The sequence below is a fragment of the Ceratotherium simum genome, chromosome 11, assembly GCF_057802395.1.
Source record: "Ceratotherium simum simum isolate JZ-2026a chromosome 11, ASM5780239v1, whole genome shotgun sequence".
Taxonomy (NCBI): Eukaryota; Metazoa; Chordata; class Mammalia; order Perissodactyla; family Rhinocerotidae; genus Ceratotherium; species Ceratotherium simum.
This window is the reverse complement of record NC_141910.1, coordinates 59,525,363-59,551,386: the sequence shown is the minus strand read 5'-3', so window position 1 is coordinate 59,551,386 and position 26,024 is coordinate 59,525,363. Positions and strand designations below refer to the sequence as shown.

The following is a 26,024-nucleotide window of genomic DNA, read 5'->3' as shown; positions in this document are numbered from 1 at the left end:
TTAAAAAATCTTGGAATTTCAGTTCTAGAAGACTATTATTTTCATTTATTAAATTGAAAAAATTTCACTCAGGGCAGGATACATTCCTTTCTTTACAAATTAATCAAATAAGCATTTAAAATCCAATGTATAATATACATTAAACATTTTAAATTTGGTTGTCTAAACACTGAAAGAATGTCATCTAAAACCTGTTTTGGGATTGAGGGACATTCTACAAAACAACTGGCCTATATACCCTTCAAAAATGTTGAAGTCATAAAAGACTGAGAAATAGTTCAAGATTAAAGAAGAGTAAAGAGCCATGACAAATGAATGTCACATGTGAGCCCCCAAACCAATCAAACTCCTTCCCAATTTCCCCGCCTCTTTCCCTCCTTCCCCTCCCCCTTTCTTGCTTTTAAAGGACATCTGTGAGGCAACTGGCAAAGTTTAGATAAACTTTTTCGGCTGATTTGATAGTAGTATTATATCACTGTTAATTTCCTAACTTTGATAATAGTGTTATATATAAGAGAATGTCCTTATTTTCAGGAAACATACAGTGATATATTTACGAGTGAGGGACATTAAGTCTGCAACTTCCTTTCAGAGGTATCAGGAAAAAAAACTGGGTGTGAGGGGAGAGGGAGATGCAGAGAGGGGCAGAGAGGGGGAGAGAGGGGGAGAGAGGGGGAGAGGAAAAGAATGATAAAGCAAAGGTGGTAAAATAACATTTGGAGAACCTGAGTGAAGGGATATGCTAGAAATTGTTTTTGTATTAGTGTTACAACTTTCCTATAAGTCTGAAATTGTTCCAAAATTAGTTAAAAACAAATATACAAACAAACAGGTCATCTATATCCATACCACGGCTGACTGGGTGTCTAAAAGCAGAGGTGCTCTGCATCAAATATGTTAAAGGGATAACAGTCCCTTCATTTCCTCACTGACACCCCCCACCCCGTCCCATCATTTACCACTTCTTAATCACTATTGGAATAAGTGTACAGGGCATGGAGATCTGTACTATGATTTCACAGATGAAGTCACTATGGTCCAAAAGTGATGCAGCTAGACTACTAGCCAGGACTCTTAGGCCAGAGCTTATCACACAATAGTGTGCTGCCCCTTCTATGTTATTCACATAGGTATCTTGCATGTTCATTCATGACAACTGAATGAAGGCAAACACCCTACAACCATACTAGTAGAAAATAATATGACTTCATACATTTTCATTAATTTTCTTGAGAAGTCTGCTTAGAATCCTTTCCTATTAAATATCAGAAATCAAAAAGATTTAATACTGGGAAAAACACAGGGGAGAAAAACAATGTAACAACTGAAACAACTACAAAATAAATAAACCTAACTCGTCTTTACTTTTCATTATTTTCCACCTCCCTGGGATTTGGAATGGCAGCTCCTCAACCTGTCCATCAGACCTGTGTATTCTTTTAAAAATACAGATTCCCGGGGCTGGCCCGGTGGTGTAGTGGTTAAGTTTGTGTGCTCCACTTGGGCGGCTCAGGGTTCACAGGTTCAGATCCTGGGCCAGGACCTAGGCACCGCTAATCAAGCCATGCTGTGGCAGGCAACTGGAGGATGGGCACGGATGTTAGTCCCAGGCCAATCTTCCTCAGCAAAAAGAGGAGGATTGGCAACGGATGTTAGCTCAAGGCTAATGTTCCTCACCCCCCCAAAAAAAAAATCCACCTGAAGGTTATTCTGATAGAAGAGCTTGGAGGCTAATGAATTAGAATCAAGATAATTTAAGGTTTCATTTTATAGCAGGTTGTCAACTACTAATTTCAAATAAGAATGGTAATCCAAGTAGATTTGGGGTCCTGAAAAGAGTACAACTATATACGAGTTACTAGGCAGAGTCCACTCCTCTGGAAAGCTCAAGAAATGGTAAAGTGATGATGAAAGATGACTGGTTAATTGGAGTAGGCAAAGAATAAATGATACAGAATGGGTAGCCGGAAAAAAATCTAAAATGAGGACAGTCTATTTTATTTTATAGCATTAAATTTAGTTAGTTCTAATCCATAAACAGGTCCACTTAGTACTTTTAGTTCAGTATTTTTTCTCTGTTCACTTTCCAAAAGAAGTGTATGGAACATTCAGAGTAGACCATAACAGCATGTTGCTAGACTTTAGTGGGAAAAAAGACTTCAGAGCAGTGCTTCTCAATACGCACATAAATAATTTTGGGATATTGGTTTACACATTTCTAATAGTAAAAGCTGTAATTTTTTCAAAGGACAACACTGGTCAGATCTTTGTCCCGAGTTTTAGCATTTCATTTTAAATAGGTTTTATGTGTTCAACATAATCAGTTTCTTTACCTACTTTAGAAAGTCCATTTAATGACTTAATATTCATAGTTAATACTATTTGCTAGACCCTGAGGGTCTATGGCATGTATTACTTTGAGGAACAAAAAGGCAAACTATCTGTGAGCCTAACTCAACCTACTATCTGCACATTAATATGGCCTTGTCATCCTCCTGTACACAATAACTGCTTTTAAAAAGGCAGCTACCATTTACTGAGCATTCTTTATTGGGCACAGACAGTAAACTTTGCATAAAATGCTGTACTGTGTTGAACTGTGTCCCCCTAAAAGTCTGCCTTGTTTTAAGCCACTCAGTTGTGCTAATTTGCCAGAGCAGCCTGAGGAAACTAATACAGATTTTGGTACGGAGAGTGAGGTGTTACTATAACAAACACCAAAAAATGTGGAAGTGACTCTGGAATTGGGTAATAGGTAAAGGTTGGAAGAATTTCAAGGTACATACCAGAAAAAGCCTAGATTGCCTTGAAGAGATATTTGTAGAAACACAGATATTAAAGTCAATTTCGGTGAGGGCTCAGATACATGTGAGGAGCACAATAAAGAAAGCTTCTACTGTCTTAGAGAATACAAACATCGTCATGAACAATGTTAGAAATACAAATGCTAAAGATGCTCCAAGTGAGGTCTCAGAAGGAAATGAGGAAGGTGTTATTGGAAACTGGAGGAAAGACAATCCTCGTTCCAAAGTGGCAGAAAACTCAGCTGAAATGTGTTATGTTGGGAGGAAAGGAGAACTTGTGGGATGAACTTAGATATTTAGCTGAGGAGGTTTCCAAGCAGAGTGTTAAAGGTGTGGCCTGGTTTCTCCTAGTTGCTTATGGTAAAATAAGAGAGAAATAATATAATCTGAAGAAGCAACTGTTAAGCAAAAACCAGCCCTTGATGATTTGTAAAAGTCTTAGCTTGTCTAGAAAGAGTGCAGAGGAAACAGAGCCAATGGGTGTGGCTCGACAGCCCTCTGACATTAATGGAACACTGACAATGTTTTTGAAAATTTTTATCAGTAGACACTGATAGGGACAGAGAAGGGACGAAATGAAGAAGACTGACTCCGAGGGCAGAGCTGGAGATGCAGAGGCCAGAGTGGTGGGGTTACTGCCCCAGCAGATCCAGAGGACAGAGAAACTAGCCACAGATGATTATTTTCAGGCCTTGAAACCAAATGAAATTTACCCTACGGGGTTTCAGACTTGCTTGGGACTGGTAATCCCTTTATTCCTTCCAATTTCTCCCTTTTGGAAAGGAAAGGTCTATTCTATGCCCATCCCACTACTGTATTTTGGAAGCAGATAACTTGTGTTCTAGGTTTCATAGGTACACAGATGGGGAGGAATTTTGCCCCAGGATGAACCATATCCAGATTCTCATCTGATTTAGGAAGATGAAATTTGGGACTTCTCTGAGTTGATATTTAGATGAGATTTTTGGACTTCATGTTCATGCTACAATGGGTTAAGACTCTGGGGGATGCTGGGATGGGGCGAATGTATTTTGCATGTGGGCCAAACATGAATTTTCAGGGATCAGAGGGCAGACTGTACTAAATTGGATTGTGTCTCCCCAAAGAGATGTCCAAGTCTTAACTCCTGGTACCCGTGAATTTGACTTTATTTGGAAATAGGGTCTTTGCAGATGTGATCAAGTGAAAATGAGGTCATGCAGGATTAGGGTGGGCTCTCATCCAATGATTGGTGTCCTTATAAGAGGAAGAAAATAGGACAGAGACACAGGGAGAATGCCGTGTAATAATGAAAGCAGAGATCAGAGTGATGTGTCTACTAGCCAAGGAATGCCAAGGACTGTCAACAACCACAAGAAGCTAGGAAGAGGCAAGGAAGGACTGTCCTCTACAGCCTTCAAAGGGAGCATGGCCCTGCTGATACCTTGATTTGACTTCTAGTCTTCAGAACAGTGAGACAAGAAATTTGTTGTTTTAAGCCACCCAGTTGCAGTAATTTGTTACAGCAGCCCTAGAAAACTAATACATATGCTAGCCTCTTAACAACCCTAGGAGACACAGATATTATCTCTATTTTACTTGTGACACAATAGGCTTAGAGAATCTAAATACCTTATTCAAGGATGCATAGCTAATAATTAGACGGAGTTTTTATGGGGTTATTATGGTGGTAGGAAGAGGGCTGATCTGGGAAGGCACTGTGAAAGAAGCATTTAACCCAGAAAAACCTAAAAACAACCCACCCCAAAACCAAAAAACACAAAACACACACATGCAAAAATAAAAACTCCACAACTGACTGCCATAAAACTTTTCAAAGTGCAGTATTCTAAAGAGTATGATCCTAACACACTGATCAAGAGCACCCAAATAATGCTTTAATGTAGAAATCTATGTAGGAAGTAAAATAATTTTTTAACCAAGAAAGTAGCCAGTGGCCAAGAACAGATTCATCAATAAAACACAAAGAAACAAAACCACTCAAATTCAATTACCCAATCATCTGTTGGGATCTGAATGCTCTTCAAGCTGTGAAGAAGGGTCTGGGCTTTCTTGCTTCTAATCTGGTAGAGAAAATAAACCTAGAAGCAACTCTAATATAACCCAATCTGTGGTAAATTTGGTCCAAAAAAAATCATGAAGAAAAGATGATAATTCTCATGGAGAGAATCATTATGTCAAGTCAATAAGCATTACAATCATTAATTGTAACCGCTGGTTTACTTGTCTATATTCACCACAAAACCACAAACTTGATGATGGTGGGTAGGGATGGTGTTTTTTTCCTTCAACACTGTATCTCCAATCCATGCCAGACAGTCTGGCATTTAGGTAATTCAATATTGGCTGAATGAATTAGTAAGTAAAAATTCTGATCAGATACAAAAATTCTAAAATGGAGGCCAATAAAACTATATTACAAAAGAGAAACATAAAATAGGGACTAGTCTCAGTATAAATTGAGCTTATTACTATTCTATTTAAAATATTTTAAGAATATCACATTAAAGAAGATCCTTATCTGACCAGCTTTAATTTAAAAATTAGTAATAAAATATTTTAAGAGACCTTTTAGGTAAAAAGTATTTAATTTGGATTAAAGGTCAATGTTACACCAGGTGAAAACCCATAAAGAGGCCAATATGTTGAAATTCAAAAACTCAACTTTTCCCACTAACTCGCAATAGGCTAAAAATTATATTTTACCACACTTTTATAACAAGTTCACAAATACTGTAAACTTAGGGAACAGGAAAAGATCCTTCATTTATTCAGATAGATGTTAGACAGAAATAAAAGCATTCTTTGAGAAGCAATGTTACATCATGGAATGAGCCAGATAAACCTGGGCTCAAAATTTTTGTTCCTTACTAACTTCATGACTATAAGCAAGTTACTTAATTTCTTTGAAAATGACATGTGTGTGCGTGCGCGCGCGTGCGTAGTGTGAAAGAGGAGTCAAAGCTCATTTCTCCCCATTTGGATATTCAATTACTCTGGTACAACTTGGTGAAAAGACAATCCTTCTCAAATACAATGGAGCAGCATCTTGGCCACTAATCAGGTAACTAATGAGTAGTGGATCCACTACTCTATTCCACTGGTCTATTTATCTACCCTTGTGCCAATACCACGATTTTAGTTACCGTAACTTTATAATAAGTTTTGATATCTGGCAAAGTTATGAAATTCTTTAACTTTGTTTTTCAAGATTGTCTTGACTATTCCTGGCTGTTTTCCCATTTCCATTATTTAAATCAGCTTGTCAATTTCTTTAAAAAGCCTGAAAAATTCTTATTGAGATTGTGCTAAATCTATACATCAGCTAGAAGTTGGTATCTTTATAACTGTCTACCCACAAACACGGTATATCTTCCCATTTATTTGTTGTCTTAACTTCTGTCAGAGTTTTATACCTTATAGATAAAGATCCTGCCCTTCTTCCATTGGACTTATTCCTGGGTACACTATAAAGAAACAGTCTCACATGAAAATACTCTCAACATATAAGATACAAGTCAATTTTCAATGTCACCCCATGAGACACATGCTGCTTTCATTTTTAAAGGTTATTTGGTTAATGCTGTAGATCTCTCATGAAGCGCATTTGCCTGCATTTTAAGAACTATTTTTTATCCAGTGTTTACTCAATGTACATTATTTAGTGTATAAACAGTGCAACGATGTAAATTCTAGGTGAGTTCTTGGTAGATTAAAAGAATTTTTAAGGCATACAAAGAATTATTTGCTATCTGAGTAAGAAGGAAAAAGTAGAGAAACAACTGAGGAGCTGAAATGCAAATGTGAAGGAAAGATAGGGCCAATGAATAAAAAGGAAAATAAAATGACAGTAAATAATGACATACAGAATTACAGTCGGCAAAATTAAAAAAAAGGAAAAAGCTTCAATTTGCAAAATACCTATCAAGTGAAAAAGGTATTTAAAAACATATACAAAAAGAGATCAGACTGTTCTATTTTCTGTCTGATCCTATAAACTTTTCTGCAAAAATTAAAAAAATGCAATGGCAAGTAGAGTTCAGGTCAAACGAAGGAAAAAAGTTAAGAAGAAAAAAATGCATTAGGGAGATGATGGGGGACAAGGTGAAAGGCTCATATGAACATACAGGGATCCAGATATTAGGAGTTAAAAAGAAGTATGAACTGCAGTAAAGTCGTATGTAAATTATGAATTCTTTCTTTCCAAGGTGTCTCTCTCCATGTGGGTGCTACTGGAAATTTCAGTGGGATAATCCTTTTTTTGTTATGAAAAGTTTAGCATCTGGCTGCTGGGTATCTAGGGTCAACAGAATCCCTACAATCATTGTGACAAGCAAAAACCGTTGCCACACATTTCCAAATTGTTCACCTCCTCATACTAGATATTTTACACAAGCACTCCAAGCAGTTCTGATGCTGAAACAGTGAATCAGATCAAGTATTTTCTAGTCCTAAATCTAAGATTATCTTAACTGCATTAACTGGTGAAAACATTCTCAGTCATTAGCACCACATCACAGATAGTGTTATTAAAGGATAAGGAATAAAACATAAGGGCAAAAATTAATCATTACGACCCCAAACTAGAACTAAACTTAATAAATTTGTATACAGTAACAAAACATAAAATAATAAAATAAATTCCTCCACATAATAATAATTTTAGAATTTCTTCACCACATATTTCATACTCAACTAATAAATGACTTTTAGGCATAGCAAAGGGTTGAAGCAGTGTTTTAATTTACATCACCATGAGAACCTATAAACAACATTCTGTTGAGAGCCGGATATGCTGTTCTATAGCCAGTCACTGAGTCGTCTGCCTTATGATTAACACATTCTTATTTCACGGAATAGATAATATATTTGGACTTTAAAAACGTCTAGACAAGAGCTTTACTATAAATCTCAAGAATAACTAAACTGAGAAAGGGATCTAGAAATCTAGTAATCTTATATACAACTTAAAAAAAACATAACCTATGCCATTGTGAGGTAAACAGTTTCTGACAGGCTTATTAGAATATTGTTAATTACACACTTTGAAAAATTGTTCAGTTCATTATAGAACAGCATAACAGAAAAAGCAGGATAGTATCAGGAGTCAGAACCGTGCTCTAGCCTCAGTTCTGTCATTTACTGGTTTGGGCAAGTCTTTTGGGCTAATATGACCTATAATTTTCTCATCTTTAATGGGTATATCACTTAACCAGTCTAGCTAACAATTAGGATGAAATGAGATAATGAATATGAAGGTGCTTTATAAAGAAAACTATCAAATGCTATTCAGTTACAGGGAACTTACTACTTAAAGGATAATAGTACTTTCAGTGAAAGTTTCAAAACAATTTATATTGTTTTCTAAGGACCATACGTGAAACGCAGAAAAATTGCACATAGCCTTACAACCAATTTGGCCATACTTGTTTTAATTCTTAAACATTTCATTCTAAGAGAAGCAGCTGACTAAAAGTGCCAAGGGTCTGTAATTTTAACAGATGTAATTACTACTGAGGGAAAATGATCCAAAAAGTTTGTATTATCCTGCCTATTATTTAATATAAAATTTTCTGTGATTAAGAGAGAAGACAGGTTATAAAATTTTCTAATCCATAGCAAGCTAAAGCACTATTTGATTACTGAATACATGACATTACCGAATCTTCAGAACTGGTAGCCACCTTTCAATAAACTAATTTCACTGAGTTCAAAGCTTGCATTACGCTTTTTAGTACCCTTTTCTTAAGGAAAAAAAAAAAAGCCAGTTCAAAAATGAACTTGCTTACTTGTCAGGCCTTAAGTTAAATAAAAATACAGAATGCTGCTTTATACCCAAGAAGTTCCACATCAATCTAATCAGTATGAGCATAAAGATAAGAGAAATGAGAGATCACTATCATATTTTAAAAGTTTACTAAAAGAGGAAGAAGAAAGGAACCAAGGAAAGAATTAGTTAGCTAGGTCCAGGTAGAAGAATAAAATAATAATTGGAAACATTTAATGTTCTCTCGCAGGGAGTGAAGTACCTTGAAATAAGATGCTGACTTCTATCAGAGAGAATGACTAAAGAAACAACTGCAGGTAGAAGGTTTTTCCCCCACCTCTATAGATTAATATAACATGAGAAAATAATTCATTTAATTTTCAACACTGAACCTGAAGCCCAGAATTTGCCACTGTTCTTTGCATTTCAAGATAAAAAACATTAATCTTAAAGTTCTTCTCTTTCCTTGTTCTTTTCCACTTGTTTCTCTGACCTCCAGTAATTTAAGTGCTGCTTTTAAAAAGCTGTAGTCAATTTTAATTTTAAAATGCAAGCCAGGGGCCGGCCCCGTGGCTTGGTGGTTAAGTGAGCGCGCTCCACTGCTGGCGACCCGAGTTCGGATCCCGGGCTCCCACCGGCGCGCTGCTTCTCCGGCCATGCTGAGGCCGCGTCCCACATACAGCAACTAGAAGGATGTGCAGCTATGACACACAACTATCTACTGGGGCTTTGGGGGAAAAAATAAATAAATAAAATCTTTAAAATGCAAGCCAATCTGAAGGGGCTCCAAATGGCCTGAGATGGTAAAATTTTAGGATCAAAAAAAGGTATAAAATTGATGTCTCTCAGACTGCAATGGACTTAAACATATCAATTATCCTAAAATCCATCGATTTACAGGTAATGATGATTTATAAAAAACATGAGTCATCTTTAGAAGTTGCTAGGGCATCAACTCAAAGTTAGAAAATAAAGAAAAGAAATCAAGCATTATCCTGACTCCTATATGAACTATATTTCAGGGTAACCTTACAATTGATGAGGGTAAGTTCTTTTTTGTAGAAAAGTTCCAGCTAATAAAGGCGGAAGGAATGACAGAATTAGGGTATCACCATTTTGCAACCTCTGAAGAAATATTTAGGCAATGATCAAAGGCTGTAAGTCATTGGGTGGATCAGGCTGACGACCTCACAATGGAGACAACCGGACATGTTTCTCCCGATATGGTGCAACAGAAAGAATACAGAACCACATCTTGAAAAAATAACAAACCAAACAACAAACAATCAGACTAGGCCCCTAGATTTAATTCTATTTTACAGGAAATACAGAGAATAGAGAAAGATGTTAAACATCATCATGGGGAAACAATCAGCAAAGTCAAAAATGTGGGAAATTCAAGAGGACAAAGTTTCTTCAACAAATAAATGGAAAGGAAAAAAAAAGAGGAAGGGGAAATGGTTCCATATTAAAAGACATATGGAACAAATGCAATGTATGGACCTTATTTGGACCCTGATTCAAATAAAACAACTGTAAGAAGACATCTAAGTCAATTAGGTAAATTAGAGTAATGAAAAATTATTAATTTTAAAAGATACGATAATGATATTGTGGTTATAATTGTTTTAAAAAAATCTCAATCCTTTAGGAATATCATACCAGAAAATGGAAGAATAAAATTATCTTTTCATGTTTCTGGCTTCAATACATTAAAAAAAGGTTAAAACTCTTAAAAATATTTTAGTTCACAAAAAATGAAGAGTCAAAATCTATGAACTGAAATACTTGTTTTTTAATCAAAATGACTACTAGTCATTCAGCTAAAAATACTTATGTTGATCAAATGACAAGTATTTTAAAAAATGAAACATCTTTTTTGGAAAGCCAGAAGCACACAATGTTGCTAGTAGGCTTTTTCTGTGAATCAAAAAAGTAGCATGAGCAAAGGGTGAGTTGGAAAAAAAAAACAAAAAACAAAAAAAAAGTTAACTAATAAATTTAATACTTTAAGAATATAGATATCAAGGCCTGTCAATAACTATAATGGTTAGATGTCTTAAAATTTCACAAGAAAACAACCTGGAACTAATTCCAACCAATTCTAGTGAAACTGAGATCTTTTTTTTTTTTTTTTTTTTTTTTTTTTAAAGATTTTATTTATTCATTTTTTTCCCCCCAAAGCCCCAGTAGATAGTTGTATGTCATAGGTTCGCATCCTTCTAGTTGCTGTACGTGGGACTCGGCCTCGGGTTGGACGGAGAAGTGGTGCCTTGGGGCGTGCCCGGGATCCGAACCCGGGCCGCCAGCATCAGAGTGCACGCACTTAACCGCTAAGCCACGGAGCCGGCCTGAGAACTTATCTTTACCTCATAATGTATTCTTAATATATGAGCTGAGTAAGACTATTTTTTTAAAAGGATATGCAAGTTAATTTCCATAGGTATTTTATAAATCAGCAGCCTTAATAACTTGATTCATGAAGAAATCTACTTCAAGAACATACAATGTAAAATATTTTTTAGACCAGAGAGCTTGTAAATTTTGCATGGTGATCCGATCACAGGAAAGCAAAGGATAGATTATTTCCACGAACACTACGCAAAGAGCAAATTTATGAAATCTACTGAATTACTTTCAACCTGGCAAGGTCTATTCCTTGTTAACAATGTTGCCAGTCACACTACAACTAAAGCATAATGGAAATTGGGGGGAGGGGGGAGTCACAAAAGAAAATAATCTACAAATAATCCCAATTAGAGGTGTATTAAAATATCAGATTTCAAGATGCAGCTAAACTAAGGAGTTTAACTGCGGGTACAAAATGATTATTTCTCATAACTGACTAGAATTCCTTCCCTAAGCATCTATATGGCTGGATTCCTCACAGTCTAAAGAAAAATATCTAGATTGCTGTTTAATTAGAGAGACATCTAAAAAGTCACTTATAATCCAGTTTCTGAGAAAGCTATATAGAATATTTAATGCCATTTATACAGGCTCTAGAGCACAACAATGAGCAGTAACAGCTGACAGAAATCTGATCTGAAACTTACCTATAAAAAATGACAGGACATGACAAATATAACCTTAACAAATAAAACACAAAACTATTATGAAAGGTCTGTTCTTAGGTTTGTTATGTTCCAAATTTTTGTGTCCATTTCAAAGTTTCAAAGGCATGTCTTATATGGGGGTGGTGGCAGAGGGCCTGAATAGAGATAATAGAAATCAGGAATTGAGTACCTCCTGTGACTAAGAAAAAAGGGGATAGGAAGGTCTTAGGCTAAAACTCATTAAGTTTACACAAATAGTGTTGCAAAGCAGATCTTAGGGCCCCACCTGAATAAATTAATTGGTTGTATATATTTAATATCCCCAAAAAAGCAAAGGTCCAGAATTTGGGGCAAAGGACCAATCGCTAAAAAAGAAATCTAGCCCACTTTGCAATGACATAAATCTAAAAGGTATGCAAAAGATACCTTTGTGACATGGATACTGTATTAATGAGCTTTAGGAAAAAATAGCTATATCCTTATGATTGGGGGGGGTCAAACATAATTACTAACATAATATATCTGCAACATTACTTTTGAAATCACAAGCTGATTTAAATCTTTCCAAGCACATAAAAATCAGCAAAAGAATCCCTCAGATGAAGTAACTAGGATTCCAAAATTCCAAAATCTAATTTTAATGACTTTCTTTGGAGAGATAGGGATTCATACACAGCCTCTGACATCCAAAAACCCTTCAAAATATACTATTAACTACATGGATAAATACTTCCTGAAGAGGGAAAAAGGTAACCACCACTTCAATAATCTTGGGGTGGGGGCAATTTTAATATACAGATATAAACAAAAGTTCTAAATGCTCCAACTTCAAAGGTACAACAACAAGCCTAAAACATTTTTTCTTAAACAACATATTCAAAAGTAAGAGAAGTATATGGACCAAACCCGTAAGATTCTCTAACTCACAAACACACTAAATTCATATGTAACCCTTTGGTAAAATGGCCAGGCATTCGGAGGCCAAAGTAAAAACCATTGTACTAAATTATTTAAAGTTCAATAACTGTGTGGCTAATGTTTTTCTTTTGGTGTGCAAAAATTTTTGATAGTGAAACTTCTCTTTCACTATCATGTATACATAGTTGACTTTTCAAATGGTCTAAAACACACACAAATCAAAAGCACAGACAAGAAAAAAACACACCACTGTATTTCATAAAAGGAACATAAGATACAATAGGGGTCTTTACCTTACTGTACATTAGACCCTCACTTTGAATTTTCACAAAAGTAGAACTTTTTCAAAAGGCTAATATCTAAAAGCAAAAGCAATCTGGCATGTTTTATCCAACATTAAATATTTTACATATATTATAAACACACACACAAACACACTTACATGTATACATACAAATAAAAAGGGTTTTGGTTTTTTTTTTTACCTAAATGCAAACTGGATGAGGATCCATGTGATGAAAGTGATGGCGGTGGCGTAAGTGAATGTCCTGGAGTTTGGCTTGGCAGAGGCATGCCTATTGGACTTGGAGAGGAGGAAAATCCCAGACTATTGTAAAATGGTTGCCCTATGGGTGCTAGGCTGCTACTAGATCTTTTGTACAAGTCAGAGCTAGTAGATAGAGACTCTCTCCTTGTGGCACTACTACTTGCAGAACTGCCAACTGAAGAAGAAATAAAAAAAACCCTAATTACATACAGTGTTAACTGAATAAAATCTATCCCCAACTCTTGCTGGGAAATAACAGAAGTGATCACAATAATTATTTTTAGAAACATTAGGGAGAAGATAATTACTGTGATAACTATATATACTAACTTATTAATCATAAAAGGGTATAAATGCACCCCAATAAAGTAACCAAATACTTAACAGAGCAGTCATATGTTCATTATTTCACACATATTTACCATTGACACATATGATTACTGTGCTTTAATACCCTGGTATGATTTATAAACCCTGGAATTGTAAATTGTCTGCTTTAGGATATCCTAGAGATTAAATTCCAATAAGGTTAAATTTTGGTAGTGTCCTAATCTCTGGAACAAGGTTCTTAGACTTCAACTCAATGCCAAGAAAAGATTATACTGATAAATAGAATATTAATACATTTCCCTCACCATCCACATTTGATTTGATTTGGCTTCTAGCTTGTATTCAAACCATAGTCCTTTAAGTTCATATTGGCCCGAATATTAGTCAGTTGTAAAATACAGATGGCAGCTTACTCCTCAGTACTTTTCACACTACACATTCTCCCTACCCTTCAACAACTAAATAACAATATATGCGAAAAATGTAAACTTTCTTTCAGAAAATTAATAGCTTTCATCACTGTTATCACACCAAAGACATGCTTTCACTTACCCTCAGGATCTTCCATTCTCTAAGATTCTATATTACTGCCTCACGAGCCCCTTACTAAGCAAAGACTGATCAGCCATTTTTTTTCCCTTAGATAATATACAATTATCTTATATCATATCCCTTTTTGTACTATATACCAAATTCTTTTTACTTAATCTGAAATTCAACTGTTAACTTTCTAGTTCTTTTTTCCTTTTGTACACCACAAAATCATGAGGTAGAATCACATTACCATGTAGCTATGCATGCTCAGAAGAGCAACTCAAGATCTGGTTGTTAACCAACATATACCTGGATAATCAAATTCCTGACCAGTGTTTAAAAGGGCTGTCCAAACCTCCCAATTCTTAAGTCTCACGTAGAGCCCATATTTTCAAGAATGCTTCTTTCCTATTTCTAAGCACTGGCCTTGTTTTAACCGAATGCCTTTTATAACTAAGGGAATTCCATATTACATTTTTTTAAACTGTCAAGTTTTTTAAGCACAAGCTCTATATTCGGACCAATATGGTAATTCTTTTCAAGAGAACTGTAAAGTTTCTATTAGGTCTTGGTTTTCTGACCGCAAGTCAATTGTAAGTAGGTCATAAGGGCACAGATTAAAGAGAAAAATTAAGCAGAGCACATGGTGGGTAGACCAAGTTAGGCTTGTAATACAGATAGGAAACTTTATTACACTGGTTTTGCCAAATTCAAAATTGCATACAGGAAAAATACCAGGCTCACCCTACTGTATTAGGCAAAATATTATAACACTATTCAACCTTTTATATCAGTTGTGTGGATTCTGAAAGACTGATCATGTTTTATTGAAAATTTCACATTTCAAGATATCATAAAATAGGGAAATACCAGGTAACTATATGCATTTTAATAGCAAAAACAAATATAAACACTAATGTAATAAACAGCTCTTCTTGAGTGGGTTTTGGCAAAACTGTCAATGTATGCTACATTAACTATGCTAATTTAAAAGGACACTGTCAAAGTGATTTTTCTAAAACATGGCTACATTTTAAATTCCTATTTATTTCAGAAAACAATTTAATTGACAAGAAAAAAGACAACAGCTCTCTAATGAGAGCAGCAACACTATCATTCCCCTGGCAAATAACCAAAGAAACCATAGTTTTAACACATGCAATACTATTTCCTTCCAAAAAGGAAAAGCCAAGCCAAGCATTTAAAAGTAATTCAGAAATAGCTTTAAACATAAACAAGCTGGCTTCTTAAATTTTACTATATGCCTAAATTATATGCAACAGTATGACTATGATATATTAAATTAAGTATACCTAAAATATCTAAGAGGCTAGACAGACATTCACTAATATTTATCAATTTTTTAAGTTATGAACTTGCTATTATAATAGCACTTTTTAAATAATGGGTCATAGAAAGGATGATTTCATTACTATATCACAGTGGCTAAGCTTCCTAGCCTACTGTGTTATAAACTGGCGTATTTAATACTGGTAAGCAGTAATAATTTCATCACATAGGTAAGGGAATGTACATATGTTACTATGCGTGTATATGTGCACATAACCATACTCTATTTTAGATTTCATATAGGTAGAGAATTGCCAAAATGTGAAATGGCAATGGGTAGACTTGCTGTAAGAGTACATATGTGTAGCACTTGAATGAACTCTCACAAAATGTCCAAGAGGAGGGAGGAGATGACAGACTACTGGCATTCAGGGGTGGCAATGACTAATGCCCTCTGAAGCAAGATGAAACAGAGGTACCCCCGAATGGAAATCAGAATTGAGTAAGCAATGCTTATTAATAAGGGAGGCATGAAGATTAGTTTCTGAGAAACAGGCATCTGCAGGGGACATTTGTAGGGAACAAAATGTTCATGCCAACCTGTTCCTGAATGCAAAGGGAAAAGTCTTAACAACTAAGAACAAATGGGAATTGGGAAGAATTGGGTAAGAGGGCCTACAAATCTATACTAGACAATCAGTGACATATTTTATTAGAAAAGGGAACATAAGGCTTATCAAAGCTCTTCTCTATTTTTCCTAGATTATTTAGGGTCTAAAATCTATGGTTTAAAAACTAGTTATTACCACAAAGTTTGTTTCTTCAAGTTATATGATCTTCCAATTTTCTTTAGTATATTTAGGATTATTTGGGGAAACTGCTTGTCAATTGTGTTAGAAACAAAAAATGAGTCCTACAGGAGTGCTTGGGCTAGAGATAAAATACTGAACTCCAAGAGGAATGAAAAAACTCATGTAGGAAAATTTAAAAGAATGAACAGTCTCCTTGTTCACTAGATTTTCCCTCAGAAGTTCTTGTGCCCATTCTTTACGTAATTTTATGGTAGGCAAAAAAGATATTTCCCTATTGTATTATTAAAAAAAGCATTCTGTATCTAAAGGTTTATAGCTGTTTTAAACCTTTCTTCTTATAAATATGAATGTTAAAAGTTCAGGAGACACTTTCTTAGAAAACTGGCAAGCATAGTTAATAATAACTGGCACATGTTAGTTTTGCCACTTTCCACACCACAAAAGAACATAATTTATTGTGGTGGGAAAACAGATGAGGAGCAGATAGTAAAGATTCTAGGATGTTACAGAAATAGAAAATCTCTTGAGGTCCAAATAAATAGCCCTGCCTCTCATGGAGAAAAGGTTGCCAATTGTACCAACAGAACTAGGGTAAGCCATTTTTTCTCCTAATGTTTCCTGAGTACTCTGGAAAGCTCAGAGAATGATAACACAAGGTGTGTCAAGAGGGAGTCAAGGTGGGCCTCTTCTAATTTCACTTAGTTCTTCTTCAGTTACAAAACCAGTTTGTGTGTGTAAATTATTTATTTTGTGAAGCTATTTAAAATTTGGATTTCTTAAGTATTATATAAAAAGCTAGGATACAGGAAGAAACATCCTTTTAATTTTTAGTGATAAAGGCTAAATTACTTAATCTAAAATGAAGATAAGCATACTGGTACTATCTTAGGGGCTTCTGTTCAGAATAGTTCATTATATTTTATTTTTATACACTACACCAAATAAAGAAAACCATAATGATACACTAGCATTTAATAAGAATAAACCATCTGATAAGCACACAAAGATAATTATTTTAAAATACCAGAAATTTAAGATGGCAAAATATTTACTTTCTCAAACATTATGTAGAGAATAAGGAAGAGCTAATAATTAGCATAAAATATATTGCACCAAACAAATCTTACTAAAACAAAAACCACAGTAATACAATTCTTAAAGCCAGCGGAAAAATGTATTATATTTGAGTAAAGGATGGGCTGCTTGAAATGAGTTAAACATTCATAAATGTTTAGATTTGCAGGAAGTAGTTTTTCTTCTACAAAATTAAACCAGTATTTTATTCCTGTCCTTTCTACACTACAAGCTTTTTATTATTGCTTATCTTAATATTAAAAACATACATATACCTCATATCCACTTAGCAGGGTACTCATCTTAAAAAGAAACTTACCTGATGAACCAAATCCACTGAGGGCTGAGCCTATAGCAGCACCCAAAGAGCTACTGCTTCCAAAGCCAAGAGATGTACTTCCAGGCTGGCCAGGTCCGTGAGAAAATAAAGAACTGCTCTGGGAGCTATTAGTCAAAGAAGTGCTCCCATAAAATGAATTAGACTGCAGATTAGTGCTTGGCTGCTGCTGTTGTTGCTGCTGCTGTGGTGGCTGAGTGCCAATTGGCCGAAATAGACCATTTGTGCTGCCGGTAAGACTATTTGCAGTTCCTCCAGCTGCTGCTGCCGCTGCTGTAAAAGAAGTTTCAGATACTTCTTAAAACTACCCAGAAACTATTCTTTATTTTTAAAATATCTCAAAAAACACCAGAAAAATATTATCCCTGAAAACATCAGTTATACTTACCAGCTTGTGCTGCTGCTGAACTAATTAAAACAGGTGTTGGAGCCATTAATCGAACTGGAGCTCCAAGGCCAGTTCTTGCTCCAGGGCCAACCACTAAGGCACCAGTCTGATCATAATAGGCAGTTGGAGCTAGTACTTGATAGCCTAGACAATATTAAAATAAACATTTCTAATGAAAACATTTATTATAGAAAACATGCATGTTTACTTCCCCCTGCATTTGTGTTCATACCAACCAGAAAACACAGCTATTGTATACTATTAATATAAAACCCTTAAATAGTTACCATATAAAAGGAAATAGATTTGAGAAGCTATTACTAAATCTATGAAAATATAATACAGCATAGGTATTTTCCTCTAAATTTTAACAGAGATGCCTTTGACTTATGGAGCACAAAATGACGAGGTATTTTCCTTGATAAAGAAACTATATGCTACCAGGGGCTGAAATTCGAAAAGTATTACCACTTAAAGTTGGTTTTGAGAGGAGAATGGATAGAAAGACTAAGGGAAGTGAGGCAGAACACTATAAGAAATGTTCATTATGCAATTTTAGTAAAGTTCTAAACCAAGTGCCTCATTACCAGCATTCCCTTAGACTTTCATTTGTAAGCATCCCTTTAAAAACTTAAGTCATGATATAAACAGATACCTTAAAATCATAATAACAGTCTATTCGTAAAGGTTCTAAAGCTTGAATTTGAATAAAAATCATGCAGGCATTAGTTTTATTATAGACTTGAGCACAAGAAGGTGACAATTTACATTATTCAGAACTACATGAGAGTGAAGTTTACCTCCTAGCAGCCTTTCTCAGTGGGGGATTCCTCATCTGAGCCAAAGAACAGAAATCAACTATTTTGAACAGAAAAGTGACTATTTTGCCAATTCTTCCAAGGAAGGTACATAACAAGTACCATTCCAGATGCATAGGAGAGCAGTTAAATACATATAGTGGATACTTTAAGGCAAAAGGGCTTAATTCTCTCCCAGAACTCAGGTAAAGAAAGGCTACCTTCTACAGTCACAAGGACTCAGATTCAAGAGCCTGACAACCACTTGCAAAAATATACTAGAAACTTCTGTCACTTTTAAGTTTTAACACTATCTTCACCACTAACACCAACACTTTCACATGCAAAGGTGGTTTTTAATTAAATATAGTATTTCTGACTCTTGTACAATTAGTTTTACTGTAATGGATATAAATTAGGAGGACCAGCCAAATGAAGAGATGCATAGGGCAAAATCCAGGAGGGAATGCAGAGCTTCCAAGCCCTCTCCTCATGGAATGAACGTAATAAATTTGAGAAGATTATCAGACATCCAACTGGAGATGTCAAATAGGATACATAAAGTCTAGAGTTTAGAAGACAGGTCCAGGCTGGAGTCATAAATCTGGGAGTTGTCAATATAAAGACGGTATTTAAAGCTGTAAGACAGGATGAAATCACCAAGGGAATAAAAAAGGGGTCTATGGACTGAGGGTACTTCATAGTAAGTGGTTGGAGAGAGAAGGAACCGGGCAAGAGACTGGGAAGGAATAACCAGTAAGGAAGAAAGAAAATTGGAATCATGTGGTCTCTCGGAGGCCAAAGGAAAAAGAATTTCCATGAAGACTGAATGATCAACAACGCCAAATGCTGCTAAAAGCCATTAAGAGTTGAGAACTGACCAATGGATTTAGCAACATGGAAGTCATCCTAGTAAGGGATGAAAGCGAAACTGTGGCGAGTTCAGTAAAGAATGGAAGAACCAACAAGTACAGACAATGCTTTTGAGGAGTTCTGCTGTAAAAAGGACCAGACGGGAGCTATAAAAAAGGGAGTGTTGAGAGTAACCTTTTCTTAACCAGAAAATGTACTTTATTAGCAGAACATGATACTCTGTTAGTGTTTAAAAACTTGTTATTGTGAAATAAAACACAGAGTACAAAAAACAAAAGTACAGTATAACGGCTACAACACAAAAAAGTGTAATCATCATCCAAGAAATAGAAAACTGCCAGCATCTCACCTCTCATATGTCCCTGCTCTATCACAATCTTCTCTTTCCCTTAGAGTTACACACTTTTCTAGTATCCATAAATTCCTCTCTCTAAACAATCATTTGGTTTGGATTATTTAAAAATTTTTATGTATGATTCATCACTGTGGTTGAATATAGATCTTCCTTGTTTCCATCTCTGTCACCGTATAGCACTTCATTGGATAGACACCACAATGCATTTTCCATTCTACATTTACACTGTTCCCAGTTTGGGTCCACTGCCAACAGTACTGCTATAAACATTTTTGTACATGAATCCTGGTGTATTGTGTGTACACATTTCTCTAATCTAAGGTATTTATCTAGTAGTTGATACCCTAGGTCATAGGGTATGCCTATTTTCAACTTTGATAAATAATGCCAAACTGCTTCCAAAGTCACTGTGCATATTTACACTCTTACCACTTTGGTATTAGAGCTCCCATTATTTCATGACTTTAATAATACTTGATATTGTCAGGCTTTTACAATTCAGCCAATTTGCAAGATATGCAGAAGTACTTTTGTTGTGGTTTTGATTTTCTTTCCCCATTGGTAAGGAGGTTAAGCATCTTTTCATTCGCTAGTTGGGCACTGGGATTTCTTCTTGGGAAAGGCCTGTTCAAGTCTCTTTTACCCATTTTCCTAGTGGGCTGCCTTTTCTTACTGATGTATAACTCTTTATGTATGTTGAACCAAGTCTTTCACTCTTTTAATGTATCACAAGTATCTTCTTCCATTCCAAAGCCTGACCTTCCATTCTCTTTATGGTGAATTTTGAGGTAGTAGGGTCAAATTTATTATTTCCTTTACTTTCATAACAAAATTTCCCTATATTATCTTCTAATAGCTTTAAAATTCCACTTTTCACGTTTATGTCTAAAATCCAAAAGGAGTTATCATTGACAAATACAATATAGGGTAGGGCAGAAGTTCAATTTCATTTTGTTTCCCCAACAACCAACCAATTTTCTTTATTTCATCTTATTTATAAAACAAGTCATTCCTCCCTACTGTTTTGTACTGCTTTCTTTGCTACTAATTAGGTGTCTACTTCTTTCGGGATTTCAGTTTTGGGGTCTCTATTCTGTTCCATTAGCCTGTCTGTCTCTCCATGCAGTAATTTAACTGCAGCTTTAGAGTAAGTCTTACTCTAGATTAAGTCAGAACAGAGCAAGTCCTTCTACTTATTTTTGTTCTATAAGAGTGTTTTGGCTAATCTTGACCCTTTGCATTTTCATTAAATTTTAGCGTCAGCTACCAAAATACCACAGAAAGAATCTATTAGGATATTTTACTGGGAATGCACTGAAACTACAAGTTAATATGGGGAGAAACGATATGTTTAAAATACTGAGCTGTCCAGTGGTATCTCTCTGTTTATTTAGGTCTCTTTTAATGTCTAAATAAAGCTGTTTCCCACAGAAATCACATACACTTTTTGTTATTAATTTATTCCTAGGTACTTGCTACTACTTTAAATAATTATCTTAAAAATTTTTCACTTTCAAACATCATGCTGTTGGTTAACAGAAGATTTTTAAATAGATTTTTATATCCAAAAACCTTAACAGACATATTAATTCTAATACTTTATCTACAGATTCATTTAATACATAGTCATATTTTCTGCAAATGACAATTTTTTCTTCCTTTACAGAATTTTTTCATTTTATTTTTCTCTCTCATGTTACAGTACTGGCTAAGATCTCTAATATAATGTCAAAGAGAAGTAGTATTAACAGGAATCCTTTTCTTATTTCCAGTCTTAATGGGAAAACTATCAACATTTCTTATAAATAGGAAGTTTTTCATCCACTGGAGGGGAGTCAATTCCCCTCTTAGCATATTAAGGAAGTTATCTTCTAGTCCTAATTCACTAAAGAGGATTTTTTTAAAATTTATTTTTAATTACTTATTTTTTTGTGAGGAAGACTGGCTCTGAGATAACATCCACTGCCAATCCTCTTCTTTTTGCTGAGGAAGATTAGCCCTGAGCCAACATCTGTGCCCATCTTCCTCTATTTTCTATTTGGGACGCCACCACAGCATGGCTTGAGGAGCGGTGCGCAGGTCTGCACCCAGGATCTGAACCTGTGAACCCTAGGCTGCCAAAGCAAAGCGCGCGAACCTAACCTCTACGCCACTGGGCCGGCCCCTAAAGATGATTTTTTGAAGACAATGAATTTATTGTTTATTATGTTTTTCCTGCATCATTTGAGAAGTTCTTGTGATTATTCTCTTTTAATCCTTTAACGTGGCAAATCACACCATGTGATTTCCTAATGTTCACCTTGCACTCCTGGGATAAAACAAACTTGTTCATGATATATTATCTGCTTACATATTGCTAGATCTGGATGGCTAATGTTTAATTTAGGATTTCTAAATCCATGTTCGTAAGTGTGATTAGCCTATAATTTTCCTTTTCTGTACTGTCTTCAACAGGTTTTAGTATCAAGACTATGCTAGTACTATAAAATGACTTGGGGAGAATACCCTCTTTTTCTATTCCCTAGAATTTTAAAACCTGGAATTATTTCTTCCTTGAATGCCTGGTATCATTTACCGCTGAAGTTATGTTGGTCTGGAATTTTCTTGGTGGAAGAATACTTAATTGATTTTCTTTAATTGTAATGAACTTCAGATTTTGTATATATCCTTCAGTCTGTTTGGTAAGTTACTTTTTTTATTATTTGTCCCTTTTGTCTACATTTTCCAATTAGTTAACATGAGATTGTTCCTAATGGCCTCTTATGATTATTTAATTTTCTGATATTATTTATTTATGCCTACTCTCTTTATCTTTTTTTGATGAGCCTCTCAGAGGTTCACCAATTTTGTTAGTCTTTTTAAAGAAATAAGTTTGGGGATAATTCAACCCTTTTTATTGTATGTTTGTCATCTATTTCATTCATATCAGCTCCTATCTTTATAATTTTGGTTCCTTCTACAATTCTTTGGATTTATTCTCTTTTATAGTTCCCAGAAAGAAACTTATTGTCTAATGTATGCATTTAAACCTATATATTTCCTTTTTATGTTCTGTTTTAGGTGTAGTCCACAAGTTTAAATACACAGCATTTTCATGATCATTCAGTTCAAAAGTTTCTAATTTCTACTGTATTATCTTTTCGTTACTCAGAGAGTTTGATAAGACACAGGGGATTAAAAAAAAGACATGGTCCCCACACTCAAGAACTGTACAATCTAGTAAAGAAGGTAACGTACTATTTTCTTAATTCTAAGATGCCATTTAAGACATGACATTGATCTAATAACTTCCTTTCAGGGAGAGATACAAAACTCTTCCATTTTAATTTTAAGACATTTCCCACCTTTAAACATGGTAAAATACGTGTAGTATTGAGAAAATAAACTACAAATAGCTAAATGAAACGTGAGGCAGAGAGAAGTACTAAAGAAAGGTGCAAGTTATGTGCCACAGGAAAGTAGAAGGAGGAGTAATTATTAATGAACAAGCATTGGAAAAGAAAGATAGGGGAAGGCTTCATGGAAAGGATCATATTAAAGGATGAGAAGAAAGGTTAATCACAAAATATTTTATAAAGCTAGGTTAAAAAAAGGAAAACGTAAAACTATCCCAGTTTTGCTTAAAATTTATAAAAGGGTATTCTAAGCCAAAAACATTAGCTAGGGCTAAACGCATAAAAGTAAAAGTATGTTTGCGGAACAGTATGTGGTCTAGTGTGTTAAAGCATAGGATTAGAAAGGGAGACTACCAACTAGGTTAAAAGGGTAGTCTGGGGCTAGATCACAGAAAATGTAAAAACCAGACTGGTATAAACTAACTTGTGTTTTTGAAAGGTAACTAAAAAGAGAATAAAAAAATAAAGTGAACAGAGGAGATGAGAGGCAAACAGTTAGTGGGAGGATAAGGGAGAGGCTAAACAAGAACAGCACAGATGAAATGAAATGAATATGAGACAGAATAATCAAGAATTGGCAAGTTATTGAATGTGGAGCATAGAAGAAAACCAAGAGTTAAAGATGACTCTGAGGCTGAAGCCAAAAGTTTCCAGTTCAAGAGGCTAGTGGAGTTAATAGTGAAATAGGGTAAACTGTAAGATAAGCAAATTTGGGAGAGATGAGTTCATTTCTTGACATTTTCAGTTTGAGGACTGGCTGGAACATACACATGGTAATGTCTGGTATGAAACTACTTTGTGTTAGGCATTTGAATGTGTTAGGCATTCAGAAAATCCAAGATGCAGATGTAAACTTATTAGTTGACTGGCATACGGACAATAGTTGAAAAGATGAAAGTAGACAGACTCCCCTAAGGAAAAAATGTCAAGTATCTCTATTTTTCCAATACTGAGACAAGTTCAAAGAGGAAAGTAACTTGGCCAAGGCCACACAACTAAGTGGTAGAGCAATATGCCAGATATGACTCCAAAGCATCTGGTCACTAAGCCAGACTCTCTTCTATGTTTAAGGTTGTACACAGAGGAAAGGGAGACTGATAAAAAGCAATGAGAAAGGTGGGAAAGCCAGGAGAGTAAAATATCCCAGAAGTGACAGTAGAGAGGAGTTGCAGAGAGTTGGACATAGTCAAGATGGTGAAATACAACAAAGAGTTGAGAAAAATAAGGATGCAGGAGAGTTGAGAAAAATAAGATGCATTAACTCAGAATTGCCACTGAGTTAATAGTAGAGCTACTGCAAAGGAATCGCGGAGGTAGGGCTTAAAAGAAGTGTGGGGTAGAATGTAAATTTTGACAAGACGTTCAAGAGAGGAGCACAACAGAGGTAAATCTTTTTAGAATGAAGAGGGAGACCAGCACAATGGTTGTAGGGAAGGAGGTGGCAGAGGGAGAAAGACTGAAGATACAAGACTAAAAAACAACAGATGGCATACAGAATCAAGCAGAAGGCTTAAAAGTCGATAATCAATATAGTATGAGGATCAGGGATTTGATGGATGAGAGATGAAAAAGGATAGAAGGTGGAAAAGTTAAGGACTGTATGAGACTTGAAGAAATCAATTTTCTCAAGTGATCTCTTTTATTAGCACATTAAGCTTTATAACTATGTAACTATTTGAATAAGGAAAGCGAGAATTATTTCATCATAGTCCTGGGCAGAATGAAGTATAGAAGGCATTAGAGAAAGTTTAAGAGTGAGGGAATCATCTAAACAGTCAACAAGTCACTTAGTCATACAAATACTAATTCTAGTAAAGCCCCTTTTATGAGAATGGTTTTTACATTTATATTTGTAAAGGGACTAAATGTTGTGGCTCAGAAGGTTAGGTAAAACAAACCATTTTTTTCCTAAAAGGTTTACCTGTTTTTAATTTTATTTAAAGTCAATTGTTTTAAAATAAATACAGTATAAAAGGTAGCTTTCTTTTAGGATTACCAACATGGAGTTCACTGTTGAACAAAACAAAACAAAAAAAGCAATAAAAAGCTTTCTCATAGAATGGAAGAAGAAAAGAAGTAACCATAAAAATAAATTTTGAGAAGACCAAAGTTGATAAAATTAACAGCAAAATACCTTGATGTTTTTAGTAAATAAGATGATGAGCTGAATATGAAGAAAAGGAGCAAAAGCATTTATAAGAAATGAAAAATAGGACCAGCACTAAGAGCCAAAAAAGATCAGCGAGAGTTACAAGCAGTAGCAAATAAACACAGGCCAGAAGCACTCTCTTAAATCAAGGTTCTACCTAGAATCTAGTAAGGTAGGACTGTTGTACTCCATGACTCTTCTCCCTTTTTTACCTGTGGCTAAAACCCAAGATGAACCCAGGGCAGGCTTAGCAGTGGCTTTCATAAACTAGTAGCTCAGTTCTTTTTAGCCCTGTCTCCCCCTCCATGTGCCTACAACTTCAGCTTCACGGTCCATTTCTCAAAGGGCTGCTTTTGCCCAGGTCTCTAATACACAATGGCTCCAAGATAGTAGCTTCTATGAAGCAAATGTATAGCTGGAGTAAAAAAAGGAAATAAGAAGAATGCCCCCATTCTATCATTTGTACTTCAAGTACAGTAGTATTAACATCTTCTCTTTATCCAATGGGCTAGACAAGATAAACCCAGATCTTAGAATTTTAGAGAGAACAGAATGAATGCAATTGATATAAAAATCCTCAAAATAACATACAAAACTA

At 35.2% G+C, this 26,024-nt stretch overlaps 1 protein-coding gene across 7 annotated transcripts in view; it reads right to left on the bottom strand.

Annotated features, from left to right (window-relative positions):
• Positions 1–26,024, bottom strand: part of PUM2 (pumilio RNA binding family member 2) — a 93,918-nt gene that overhangs the window by 14,520 nt on the left and 53,374 nt on the right. For 5 of the 7 annotated variants that reach the window (XM_014782184.2, XM_014782180.2, XM_014782197.2 and 2 more), the window contains 3 exons: positions 17,858–18,001; positions 17,452–17,742; positions 13,031–13,267 (listed from right to left, as the gene is read on the bottom strand). In XM_014782184.2, coding sequence (XP_014637670.1) covers positions 13,031–13,267; positions 17,452–17,742; positions 17,858–18,001 — 672 coding nt within the window. The remainder of the gene's footprint in view (positions 1–13,030; positions 13,268–17,451; positions 17,743–17,857; positions 18,002–26,024) is intronic. The other 2 variants (XM_014782206.2, XM_014782215.2) reach the window with 1 other exon arrangement.